General features: G+C 24.8%; 1 protein-coding gene across 1 annotated transcript in view; it reads right to left on the minus strand.

Moving 5' to 3' along the window:
* Window positions 1–14091, minus strand: part of LOC112692567 (serine/threonine-protein phosphatase 1 regulatory subunit 10) — a 26126-nt gene extending 12035 nt beyond the window's left edge. Inside the window, exons 1-5 of the mRNA XM_025567280.1 lie at window positions 13659–14091; window positions 12386–12486; window positions 4565–4651; window positions 4096–4283; window positions 2896–3879 (exon numbers count right to left, since the gene is read on the minus strand). Coding sequence (XP_025423065.1) covers window positions 2896–3879; window positions 4096–4283; window positions 4565–4651; window positions 12386–12486; window positions 13659–13661 — 1363 coding nt within the window. The 5' untranslated portion in view covers window positions 13662–14091. The remainder of the gene's footprint in view (window positions 1–2895; window positions 3880–4095; window positions 4284–4564; window positions 4652–12385; window positions 12487–13658) is intronic.
* Window positions 14092–14779: the final 688 nt, after the last annotated feature.

The following is a 14779-nucleotide window of genomic DNA, read 5'->3' on the forward strand; positions in this document are numbered from 1 at the left end:
GAAAGTGACAGACAACAAAATTCTAATTATCAGTGACTCTCCGAGTGCCCTTCTATTTATTGAATCACAAAATCCTTTAAATAAGATAGTCCAATAAATCCACAATATTATATCTTCGATTCATAATAAAACTAGTAAACTTATGAGGGGAGGAGGTCCTTTCTCACACAACCATTACAGAAAATTTGTCATATTAGCAACATATTAACAAGGTTATCACTTCTCTCTTTTCCACAGTTATAACTATAATTCTGAAGTTCCAAGACATAAAAATAATATAAATACACACACTGATAACAAGATACAGCAAGCACATTGGGAATGAATAACAAACATTACAATTAATATACAATTAATAATACAATTCAAAGGAATAAAAATGAATATTAAAAATTGGTATACTCAACCCAATACTTTCTTATATAAAAACATCATAACCACAATAACAAGAATCAGATATACTAAACTCACATACACCTAATAAAATATGCTCCTTAAACAATATCCTTTACGGTTTGCTATTTGCTACTGCAAAAAAAATCCTCAACCATCTTTGATGGAAGCACTTGGGTAGCCCAACACAACAATAATCTATTAATTTTTCAAATTAACCAAAATGAACACCAACAATTAACAATTAACTATAAAAATAATTTATGTTAATTTAAAAAAAAAAAAAAATGTAAATATGGGCTAGTGACCTAGCTGTCAAAGCATTTATTCCCAATAAACGATTATATAAAAACTTAAAAATTCTTATAAAATAATTCAACATAAATTAAAGGGAGATGATAAAAAATCTTCAAAATATTCTGATTTTGTGAATAACTAGCTCGTATTTAAAATATATTTTATTATAAAATAAATAGATTATAGCAGAATATTTATAAATTTAATTTTTTGATAAAAGTATGTATAAAAAGCTATAAATTATATAGTAAGATCCAATAATATCAGTTTGCATGATTGAAAAGTTGAAATTTAATTAAAAATGAACTAAGAGAAATTTCTTAAGCTGACCTAAGGCATACAGCCAATTTATCTTTATTCTGAATATACTCAATGGTAAAATTGATTCTCTTACTTTATTATCACAATTTAATTTCAAAGCCCCAAGTTGTCTTGTTATTACATTCTCCATATCCCAATATTTCATTCTTATTATCTTAACAAATAATAATTTTGTTGCTAGATGCAAATAGCAAACTTGGATTTCACATTCTCTTTTTCATAAACTTATATGATGCTTAATTTCATATTATTTTAGTATTGTAGTTGTTTTATTATTTACAAAAGTGTATGATATGTATTAAATATTAATAAACAAAATAAATATCATAACCAACCAGTAACTAACAATTTACATTGTTATATCATGCTTAGTTAATGTTTTAAAATTTTAAATTTGGGGTAAAATAAAATTAACTCGATAAATATAAAATATATTTAATTTTAAAATAGGTACCTTGTATTGAATACAAAAATATCCACTTAAAAATTGTATCACTTACCTTGTCAATATGCCATATATGTTAAATTAAAAATCCAACAGACATTCAAATTTTAGTATCAATATGAATGTCTGTGATAATACTTCATTTTTATGTTGACTGAAAAGGGTTACCTACGAATCGACCATATTTATTTACGCATATTATATAAGTATGCATAATGCATTTTATATACATACACTTAAAAACACATACATTTATATCAGTTATATAAGGGAGTTTATTTCTGAAGGTGTTCCATCAGACACCTAAAGATAATCCTGAAATGTAACTTGTCACAAAAATTATTCATTCATTATTTATAATATAAACACAATATAATAAAATTTTAAGTGAACCAATATTTTTAAGAAAAATAATTGGTAAATTCATCAGTGTCAGTGGATTAATAAATTAGAAATTGAAAAAGAGTATTATAATTATTAAAATATAAATAAATATTTTCAGATTTTATAGATACCAAAACTCTCAGTTATACTTAAGAATGATGCAAGTCAATAAAATAATTAATTACATTTTTTCATACCACCAAACCATATATTTTATATCAATACTATACTTAAATTAACATTATGATTAATAATAATATGAAAATGTAATTCAACATCCAAGCCAAATTAAATTTTGATGATTAAATATAGTAGAATACCTCATTAATACATGATTCAAGGAGCCAATCAGAAAATGTCCATTAAAGGATCATTTTTAAGGTTAGTATTAAGCATTATCATATTAATGAATATATATTTTAAGTTCATTATCATTACTACATAAATAGAAACGTAAAATGAAGTAGCATATGCATCTTAGGCTATACTAAGAATATATTCAAATAATATAATGGTATGACCAAAATATATTTTTACATTTGAAGAATTCTAAACTTAATAATCAAATATTATTGGGTATATAGACTGAGATTTAAGTACTTATACATATTAATAAGGTATGATTAATCTGTACAATTTGCAAATCGAGAAGATATATGAAAATTCTATACCAATATAATTTCTTAAAGTGTTGTATAAATACTATTTAAACAAATAAAAATGTAATACATCAATCAATTTAAATAAACCTATCCTGTATGGATATTTAATGATTACTAAAATGAATTGAGGAAAAATTAAAAAAAATGTATCATAATACATAACACTATAATTTGAATTATTTTTTCATAATAGTACCATTTTTAATATTGAACTATAGACATTTTTAAATAATTTATCCAACTTATTTACACATGGATTGATGATTTTAGTTACTTTGGTAGCAAGTTTATAATTAATTAAGATCTGAGATTTAGCCATAATATAAAACACTGACACTGGTAATACTTCAAAATAAGTAAATAATAAATAAATATGTAAATTTAAGATCTTACGTGGTAGTTTTTTGCTATCTGAAGGAGAGGAACTCTTGAGTTTCTTTTCATTTGGGGAATCTGATGAAGGCGACAAACTTCTTTTTTCAACTTTAGGTAAAGATAAAGGTGCTAAATTCTTGGTTACTTTTTTAGATTGAGCTTTAGACTTAGGAGGCGGCGGAGGCTGCTCTTCAAGACCAATGCTTCGAAATTTTGACTTGAAAGTTTTAACAGTTGGTTTTTTTTCACCAACATATTCTTTCTTTTCAATATGAATGGAATAATTTTTTTTCTCTAAAATTGTTTTAGATTCTGGTAGTTTAGGTTTAGGAGCTGGAGGAGGTAATGGTCTTATTTCTTTTTTTGAATCTGACCCAGAATTTGAATCACTATTGTACTTTTTAGAGTCATTTAATAATTTTACTTTTACAGGTTTTTCTCCAGAAGAAACATTTTTTAAATTTTGTTTTCTTCGACTTGCATGTTTGGATAAATTTAAATTACTATTTTCAATTTTTTTGTCTTCGTCAGATTTTTCATCAGTCATTTCCCCAATTATTCTTAAAAAAGGATTACCATTTTTATCTTTCAAACGTCTTTTTTTCTCTTTAGCATCATCGGAGTCATCTTTAATCTTGTCTTTTATTTTTTCTTTTTCAATCTTAGGTTTTTCTCGTATCTTTTCAATATCATCTTTAACTTTTAAATTTGTGTTAACTTTATCTTTCTTCAGACGAACTTTTTCATTTTCAATTTTACCTTTTGTTTTATCAATTTTTGTTTTGGTATCTATCGAAATATTATCACTAGTTGATTCTGAAGAAGCTCCAGAATCAATTTTAGGTGCATTTAAAATTGTATGAATTACAGGATCAGATTTTATGTTATCTGATGAGTCTTGTTTTATAAGGCTTTCTTTTTCACTCATCATACTATGCCATTGCTCAGTTTTGACAACTTTTAACCATTTTTCTACTAACTGTTGTGCAAGGGTTTTCACTTCTGAAATTTTGATAAGAAAAAAAATAAAGTATTTATTTAAGAAAATATTTAAAAATAAAATAAAAGCACAACCAGTTAAAGAATAATTTTAATTCCTACTATTAAAATATAACATTAGAATATGTTAGCACATTAATTGAATAATTCATGTAAACAATAGTATAATTTTGGGGAAAAATACATAATATAAATTTAATATTAAAGATATTTTATTACCTTGATCAATATGAGTTTTAGATAACTTTTTGACTAATTTTGGTCCGCCATTAGCTTTTAACCGTTCCATTGTTACAGGAACAATATGAAATATTTTTAATAAATCTTGTATTAGTACAATATGATCAGTTTCTACAGCATCCTTCAACCAATTATAAACTAAATTCCAACCACCAGCATCCATAAATCTGAAAAATTTAATTTGTTATGATTAACATACTTTATAATACAATTAAAATGTAACCAATTCATGATATTTTTAATCTTACAAAAATTGACAAAAAAAAAAACTTTATAATGTTTAAAATATACACTTAAAAGTAACAAAATATGCTTTTGAAAAGAAAATATTAATTTTAATTAAAAAATATATGAAAAATACATAAAATTAAAAACAAAATCAGATTTGATTATTAGGGTATTTATTTTAAATTAAATCCACGGTTTTCAAAAATAGTGATTTACTTACATATTTAATAGATGAGGTGTAGATTCTTTTAAAATAAAAACATAAAGGCTTTTACTAACAATTTTTTTGGAAAATTTTGCCATTAACCTGAAAAAAAAAGATAAAATAATATCTATTTATATTCATTATTCATGAAAATAAGCTAGTTAATGTTCAAATAGACATTTCATTAAACATTATAACGATTTAAAATTATAATATATTAAAATAAAAATAAACCAAACAATATTATAATATTCATCAGAGATTTGACCAGTCTTGTTTGTGTACTATATTTATTTATTTTAATTTTTAGCATTGAAATACTTTGCTTCTAATAAAAATAGGAACACCATAGTTTTATTTTGGAATAGTTCTACCCATTAAAATATTTTCAAATTCAGAAATGTAAAAAGGTACAGTGAAATATTAATGTAATACAAAATCTACATTTTTAAGAAATAATTTACTTAAAATACTAAATGAATTGTCTTTAAGTATATATATATATAGGAATTGAACTAGGAATTATTAATAGAAAGAATAATTCAATTTCTTTTAAATTTTTTAAATAAGGACATAATTTTAGCAACAGAGCTCTTCTTTAAATATACTAGAGATGGATTATCATTTATTTAGCTGTAAATTCATCAAATGTCCTTCAGTATTTTTTGACGGGACCAAAGCTGTAACTAGAGCTAGTGCCATACTTATTTTTAGGCAAACCAGGCAGCTGCCTAGGGGCCCTTATTTTTCCATGACCCCATCCAAGTACCATAAAAAAAACTGTATTTATTCATTTTTTTAATTATGATAATCATATATGTATAATGATTTCTTATGTATGTTGAATACATACAAATTTTAAGTAGTTTTTACTAATACATTTTTAAAAGATCTTTTTATTAGTAGCTATTTTGAGGGGGGGGGGGGTTGAAACCATTAAGTTCTACACTGTCTAAATTCCAAATATTAGGATAGCTGAAATTGCTAAAAATAAAATCGAATAGAACTACATAAAATGTCTAGTTTATTTAGTGCTCATCTTAGACAAACTTTACAGTATATCAATTTTTGGTTAATAACTTCATGCCGATATAGAAAAAACATGATATACTATTTACACGACATATTTTACATTATCCTTTACTCGGTTCATTCATAGATTTTGCATGGTCTGCACTAAAATTAAATTATACATACTAAAATCAAAAATTAAAATTAAATTCTGATTTTTATAGCTTTATTGTATAAAAATATAACAAAAATTTTTTTTAATACCAAAAACACATGTTAAAAAAAAAAAGTGGTTTCATCCATCTAAGTAATTTATTTGCAATTATTATTCAATAGTTATTATAATTAGTATGAATCCTCATTCTTAGCTTATGTGTAACTGTTTTGAATCTAATAGCTATTGACAATTTATAGTTATCATTTTTATTAAATAAAATAGTATTTTAATTATTGGACAATTTTTATTAAATATCTAATTCATCGAGTGTACAAAATATACTTAATTGATTAATAATTATATTCAGGTAGGAATACAACCATAATCAGGCAACGGACGTATTTGACGAATATATATAAATACTTAAATAATTGTCAATTTAGTTGAATAGACCATTCTCACAAATCGTTTATATAAATGTAATTATTTGCCATAGGATCAACGATAGCCACGTGCTTAGTGACACCTTTTTACATTATGCCTGAGAAACTCTGTGCGTCATGTATTTATTATTTACAAGATTCCAGTTTTTGTATTCAGGATGTTATAGGTTCTATATTATTTGATTTGTTTATACAATTTCAAAAACTTAAAACACATTTCGATTGACCAGTCCATATCAAAAAGTAATAGATAAATAATAATAAAAACAAAAAATATGAAAAAATAATATTAAGAAATTATTATGGTTCAAAATTATGAAGATAGGGGAAGTTTATTGACTTTTTAATGTTGCTTTCTTTATTATAGCCTGCCAGATATTTAAGTTCGATAAATTGGCTCTCTAGTAACTTTGAATATTCCATCCCTATTCTAAACTATTGTGCATAAGTGGTTATAATTTGTTGCCCAAATACAGAAATGAAATTTACAGCTTTAATTAAATATTCTATAAGATACGCTTATAATCCTCATAATAAGCTTGATTCACCTACTTATAAATTTATAAGTAGATAAATCTCGCATTCACTGAGGGGAAAGAGATACCATATCTACATATATAAATGTGAAAATGTAATCTTTGTCATGCATATTCTTTAAAAGTACTCACTCATTCAATTATTGCTTTTTTTTTTTTTTTTTTTTTAATAAAAGAGTATATTGCAGTTTTAAGCATAATTTAAATTCTATAAGTCAATTGAGTAATCATTTATTTATAATTGTTTATTTTTTTTTCTAACACCCCACATCGTAGCGTGGCAAAAAAAAAAATTCACATGAGTTTTATGTTGAAACTGTCAATTAGAAAAAATAAGTGGGGAGTTAAATAAAAAGCTAAAAAAATTTAATCATAACAGTAAGACTATTATACATTTTCTCTGTTTGCCTAAAGTAACCTAACTTAACATAAAGCATTTATTTTCATGAACGAAGCCAAGTAATTCAGCTAGTATATATATATATTTCGAACTTTTTTTCTTTTGTTATAAGTAAAATAAATATCTTATCATCTACCACCAATAATTTTTCTTAAAGATTGTAGGATTTAATTTTAAGAACATACTTAAAGAGAGTGTAAAATATTAATCTTAATTTTAAAATATATAATACCAAGATTATTTAATTTCAGAACAACAACTTTAAGTTTCGATCGTATAAAACAATGATTAGGACTTATCATTCACAGTCTATTTTATCACTGGAAATATTTCTCCAATTTGACGAATACTATACACTGATTTCGTATTGACAATTAATGTAATACTATTAAAATTCATACTTTTTTTGTCAGCCGAAGCCTGATTGTTCATTAACATAAAATGAAAGACTAAAAATAGGCGAGAAGTGAATTGTTTGTTATCAACAAACAAGATATACATAATTTATTGAATATTTTAACAATATACAGACTTCCAGATAAGTAGTTAATATTTTATAACATCGAATTTAAATTAAATCGAACAACATTTTTTTCTAGTTTTTATTTATGTGCAGTTGAAATATTAATTAATTATGTGTATATACATTAATTAAATATAGTTTTACATTGTACTCTAAACACAAATCGAATTGTACAGAATCAAATCTCCACCGCCTACCAAGTTTAGATTTTTATTAGTGAAAAATTATATTAATACAAGGTACATAGCAAATTAACCAAAAGCATCTTATATACATTTTTTTTATTCCAAAAATAAAAATTTAATTGTAAAAAATTTTTAAACAGAATTTTTACCATAAAAGAAAAAGTTTGAAATATTTAAATCTATTTGTCATGTTTTAAATGGTTTTTTAATAAGGGCTCTAGTTAAAAAATACATTATAATGAACCTAAAAACTTGAACTCTAAGGAAAATATAAAAAGTTTAGTCAAAGACTTTATACTATCTATTTGATAATCAAGTATTAAATGATAAAATTAAAAATAATAATAAAGACCTTGAATAAATAATTACAATTCTTTCCGACCAAGAAGACATGTAAATTATACATTTATATTAAAATATTAATATAGATAAGCCTATTTGGTAAGTAATAGTTTTTAATTAAAAGTCCATAATTTAAGGTTATAATTTTAAAGTATATTTTTCTATAAGCGTTTTAATAATATAATAATTGAAAGTGATTTGTGTGGATCTTGGTAGTTTTAATTTGACTGTACATAAGTTTTTTTGGTGCGAAGAACCCTAGTAAATAATTTACTGTTAGATAATTTAATTTATCAATTAGTTTATTTGTATGTTTTACTACATTTACATAAATTTAATATAATTGTTAAGTTTAAAATGTTTTATTAGAGTTTTCTAAAATAATTCATTTTTTTTCTTTACAGGTTTATTTCTAAATATCTAACCATTATATAACCAAATAGGCAGTAACTATAAAATGCAATTAAATGTTTGTTAAATAACAGTACATATCATCTGGGTTTTGGTGTAAAACATTGGTAAACAAATTTTGTTAATAACATTGCTAACTCCCAAATGGGTGACTATTTAGGGTTTAAGGAACAAAGCCTCAGTTATCTTCAAATCAAAATGTAACTCTACTAAATCAGTGGTTCTCAAACTGCGTTCAGTTTACCATAATATAATAGAACAATTATTAATCATAATTTAAAACAATATTAAGATAAGATACAAGATTCAACTCAAATATAATTCATAAATATAAACAATATTAAAATCTTGATAAAAAAAATGTCATTTTTTTATTTTAGATAATACACATTACCATTCTAGTTATTATCTAGTCAGATATATTGTATTTAAATAAACATTATCTTGTTTTAAGTTTCTTCCTATATAAAACGAATACATATCATGTGTAATATGCATCATAGAATATAGGCTAATAAAACTTAATATTAAATATTTCTTAGGGCTCCACAAGAAAATACTGCTTAAAAAATGCTCCATGACCAAAAAAGTTTGGGAAACGCTGTACACCACAAATACTACCAACAAGTGACATGTAAAGCGAAATTGTCCAAAAATAATTTTAGAACAATTAGTATTATAAAATTAGCATTAATATTTCACAAGTGAATTAATTAGAGTAGTGACAGTATAGAACTCAAGTGAATACTGACAAAAGAGAACCCAAAAAAGTACTGAAGTCTGATACTGTGCTAAATTTATTCAATGACTACATTAACAGTAGAACCCACAAGGGAGGTTAAGAGGTCATAAACCCCTTAAATGTCTTCCTTCATTAACTTTTTACCATATGTATGCATAGAGTAATACCAAATTAATCTCTATAGCAAATTATTAATGGCATAACAAAAAAAAAAAAATCATGTTTACACTACTGATATATAATAATAACTATATTTTTAAAAAAATTGGGATGATAATAATAAGTAATGACTAATAATACTCCATATACTGAGATTTGTAATTTGTGTAATGGGTACACTGCACAGAATATCTAGAATAGAAACTATTCTATTTTTTTTTTTTTTTTTAAATAACAGTTTAACCAAGTTGTTGAAAATTACCGTTTTATATTATTTCAGGTAACATAATAAAGTATACACAACGACACAAATTTATATAACAATGATATTTATACATAAATGTGTGTATATACAGGCCTTTATTTAAAAATGTAGAGCCCCCAAGCATATAATTTATACCTCCCCTCCAAATAAAGAATAATATAACACTTATTATTTCGTCCATAATCGAGATTCTTTAATATTAAAATATAACTTATAAATGAAAATTGTTTAATAATTTTTTTAATTAACAAATTAAACAAATTATAACAAAATAAAACATACTATTTTCTTTTTTATATTGTTTTATTTTTTTTTTCATTAGGTACATCATTTTTACAATTAATTTTGCCGCCCTTAGATATGTGCTTACTCATGCTCCCCTCTAAATACGGACTTGTTTATATATATGTATATATATATATACATACATACCGAAGCAAAACAGAGTCACTAGAAACAATGTAAAATACAATTTTGAATATTTGGTTAGATAATTTAAAATTTCAGTAGGTTATGGTATATTTCCATTTTGGTTGTTCAGTATAATGCCACTGTAGTCACCTAATGCTGACAGTAGTTGCGATTACAGAGATCTATCAATAATTGAAAAAAATATTATCAATATATGGTCAAAATAGCAGATATGACCAACAGGAATAACTATTACATAGTGATACTGTTCTGTGAATTTGCATTCAGACTGATGTTGGGTATGAATATAACTTTATCTGAGGTTTCATAAACAAGATGGGAATGTATTTCAAGGAATAAAGATCCATGAAAATATAAATAGCTTGGAACATATAAAATAGAATTATTGAAGGAATATCATTAGTAAAAGGTTTAAGTACAATTGACATTTGAAAACATGGTTGATTCCAGATATTGATTTAATACGAGTATAAATAATTAATAATATAGTAAGATTTTATAATTTAAATGTTTGGGGGCAAATGTAGGAAAAAATGTTTAAGGTGAAAAGAAGGGTTGTAAAAATGTAAAATGTAGGATCTTGATAAACATTATTTACATTAAAATGCTTAATTACTCATTATATGTATTATTTGCAAGTTTCATGGGAAAATTTGAAATAATTATTAAATTTGTAGGTCAGGTCGATATTTTTTCTAATATTTTGAGAAGGGAGAGGGGGGAAATTGAACCCCTAAAATCTCCCTGCATTTGTGCTTGTTGATGTGTAAATATGAAATCAAAGCAAGGGATTCCACCTTAAAGATGGAAACATTCTATAATAACAACTAATCATAATATAGTAAAAGTAATTATATTAAACATCTTTAGAGATAATCACTAAAGAAAGTCATATAATGTACTTAATATATAATAAATATTTGAATAAATCAAAATAAAAATTTATAAATAAATTTACTAATTGATAGATAAATTTAAATATCTTAATTGGCTAGTTATGAAACTTTAAATTCAGAGTTGTATATTGTATTAACATATCATAGAAATAATTGTCTAGAAGACGGTATAATTTAATATTTTCTTCAGAGTTGATAAGTTTTTTTAATAAAAATAACGATATACCTTTATGAGTAACAAAACATTATAAATAGAACCTGGATTTATATGCATTTGCATGTTTATACTAAGTGTATGCATAACTATGTTGGTTTAAAATGACCATAATTCATATCACGCCGAGTTTTATATTGAATATTTTGTATATTTCGAGGGTTATTACATATTTGTTCAAAAATGCATAAAACGTGCATATATAATGGGTTTTTAATAAATTAAAAATGTTTGTATTTTTTTTATTTGTTTTTTGAGAGTAGGTAACTTATAATTATCTAAAATATTTTTTTTTTAGTTTTTTTTTTTTTATTTATATGTATTCTCGTTTTTAAGTTTCCTGAAAGTTCTAGATTGATTTAAATGATTTGAAATATAAAGCAGATGATATTATAATTTTTTTTGTTTTTGATAAAATATTTAGAATTTTATTTGGTATAAAAGTGTTTTTTTTTAAAAAAAAAAAAAAATACATTTTATTAAGTGTAACATAATGCATATAGAGCCACTTTTTCTTTGCATATTTGCATCATATTTGACAATTTTTAAATGAATATGAATCAGGGCTCTAATTATAAATAAGTAAATTTAAGAGATATTCCTTCTCAGGAGTAAAGACATACAAAAAAATCCAGACCAGTATATTCTCAAACCACAAATGCATTTAATCTGCTCAGTTTTAATGACAATCATTTTTATGTATAAGTTTTATTTCAAAATGAATACTTGAAATTTATTAAAAATGAAGTTGGTTAAATTAATTCTACACAAAGATCACTACATTTTTTAGATTTATTATGGCGATAAAATTAGTAATTATTCATAATAAAAATAAATATATATACTTTTTTACCTATTTCTTATTAATTTAATAAACTTATTTTAAGTGATCATTTTCTTTAACTTACTAAAATCTACATAATATACATAAAATAGCTACTTAAAAATGAATTATTTAACCAACAAAATACTAAGTACTAAAATAATGTCATAAATATAAAAAACAATAAGGTATTATAGTTATATCATATTTCATACAATACACTAATGCTAAATTGATTATAACTAAGAACTTATTTGCAATTTGTTAAGTTATAATATATAAGATTTTTTTCATTACCTGGATATTTGCATTGCTTCCGGAGGACCTTTAAGACCACCAGTATCTTCATTCAACAATACTTTTAAGCAGTTTAACAACTGCATGGGATCAATTGGAGGCTGGAAATAAAAATTGTCCAAATTAAATATATTACAATTTATGATTTGATTATAATTAATAATTCACAAATGGCAATATTTATTTTTTATATTCATATCTTGTTTTGGATATAATTTTAATCTTATTTTGTTTTAGAAATGTATGAAATGACGTTTGTTATATTAAATAGAAAACATTCCCAAATATTATCTAATAAATAAAATATAATTCCAATTTATATTTGATAGTATAAATAAAAAAAATTTTAAATTTGGTAGTCATTTGTGGAGTTTAAATAATTTAATGTTCAATAGACACATGAAATTAATCATATGAAAATTTAAATTAAAAATATTAAATATACTCTAGTAATCAATAATGGAGTCCCCATTTGAAACTCCCTAGGTATTGACATTTTTTTAGTTATAGCAATTTTTTTTTATTTATTAATTCGACAATTTTTTTTTGTGAATATAGAACAATTATCAAAACCAATTATGGGCCATTATGTATTTTTAATAATACTAATAATAATAAGTTAGATTTTGATAAAAGACGAGACAAAATTATAATGTGTTGTAAACCACATACAATGGTATTAGACACATGTCACTTGTTATAATAATTAATCTAATTTATTAGAATAAAATAATAATCTTAATGGAAAAACAGCAACATTAATAAAAGAACGTGATACGTAGACTGTGAAAATCGAACGAAATAAATTTCGCCATTGTGACGTCATCACGTTATTTATTGAGAATGCAATAAATTTAATGAAATGCATGTATGGCGATCGTAAAATATGAACTGTTTACATACGAAGAACGAACCGAAATACGTGGATCGCTTGAAAGTAAAACTGTATATTAGTAGACACGTGTTATTCATACTTAGGATAAATGGTGAACAAATATTTTAGGCTATATAAGAAACGTATTTCTTTCTAAGTAACGACCACCAATTAAGGATTCGTCATCAAATAACGTTTAGGAAAAAGAGGAATTTTAAAAAATAAATGAACACGTACAATAAGAACGGCAATTTGCTTTCGTTTAACGTTAACTGCCAAGTATCAACTATTGAGTGACCAACAATTTTGGTGGTATTCGTATGAATATATCACCCAAGTGAAATCAACCCAATGCCTTAATAGTTTATAAAGCAGGTCAATTAGTACCCGCGAACTTACCATTGTGTTTAGTGTAATTTGTCTCTGAATGTACTAAATATTACAATTTAACAAATATGAGCACGGTAAATAACTCAATTAAAAAAAAAAAATTCCAATTCAGTAATCAAAATATCAATTTCTTGTACATGGTAATTGTTCCAGCCTCTGTATAATGACAGTCAACATAATATAAATTTAAAATCAATAATTTTGTTTCAACAGCATTCGGTTGTTACGATATCACGCCTATATGTTGCCATCCAAGTATTGAAAAAATGGCGGCCAGAAAGTGCTTCTTCAACGTCATCGATCAGTCGGCGCGGATAAATCAGTTTAACTTTTTTGTTCCCGTGACAGTAGATCTTCTTGTAGCGTTTTGTTAATTAATTTAAAACGACGATTAGTTTTATTTTATTTGATTTTTGGTTTAATTATTTACCGTAAAATAAGTTATATATAAAATTAAATATAAATATATAAGTGAATTTTTTATATATATATATATATATATACTAATGTATGTATATACGCACTGGTGCGAAGGATAGAGTTAACGGTTAATAAAATAATATACTATGATAAAATGTCGACGAAACTGATTATGACAAAGGTCACCGCTTTTCAAACGTAACACGATTACTGCAATATATGAAAATAACGCGTTGCTACTGTATTTATTGATATTCTCCTATCCACCGACGTTGCCCGATCTCGATTCGATGATGATGGTGGTGCCTCTCAAACACACGAAGAATGTATAAACGTAAGAAGAGTTTCTTGTAGACCTTCCGCTGACAACAGATTCAACGAACTACGCCGTAATGGCCGCCAGGCCGTGCTCTTGCCCAAAATATAATAGGCCATAATGTTAAAATCGCTGCGTTGGTGCGCGGCAGAGTGTGCGCGGCGGTCCGAACCCGGAGGTTTGTTGTATACGTGTACTGCTGCACGCGCTATCTGTACGTTTACTGCCGTTCACACCATGCACGTTTAAATATATGTACATACAACGAGCGGAATGAAGTGTCTGGATGAAAAAATAACAGATACACCCAGTTAGTTTTCTGTGATCAGTGACCCCTGATTCGTGATGAGAGAAAACCGTAGTTTCCAAACCTTTTTGCAATGGCGACCCACAA

The sequence above is a fragment of the Sipha flava genome, unplaced genomic scaffold, assembly GCF_003268045.1.
Source record: "Sipha flava isolate LNK unplaced genomic scaffold, YSA_version1 74_pilon_pilon, whole genome shotgun sequence".
Classification (NCBI taxonomy): Eukaryota; Metazoa; Arthropoda; class Insecta; order Hemiptera; family Aphididae; genus Sipha; species Sipha flava.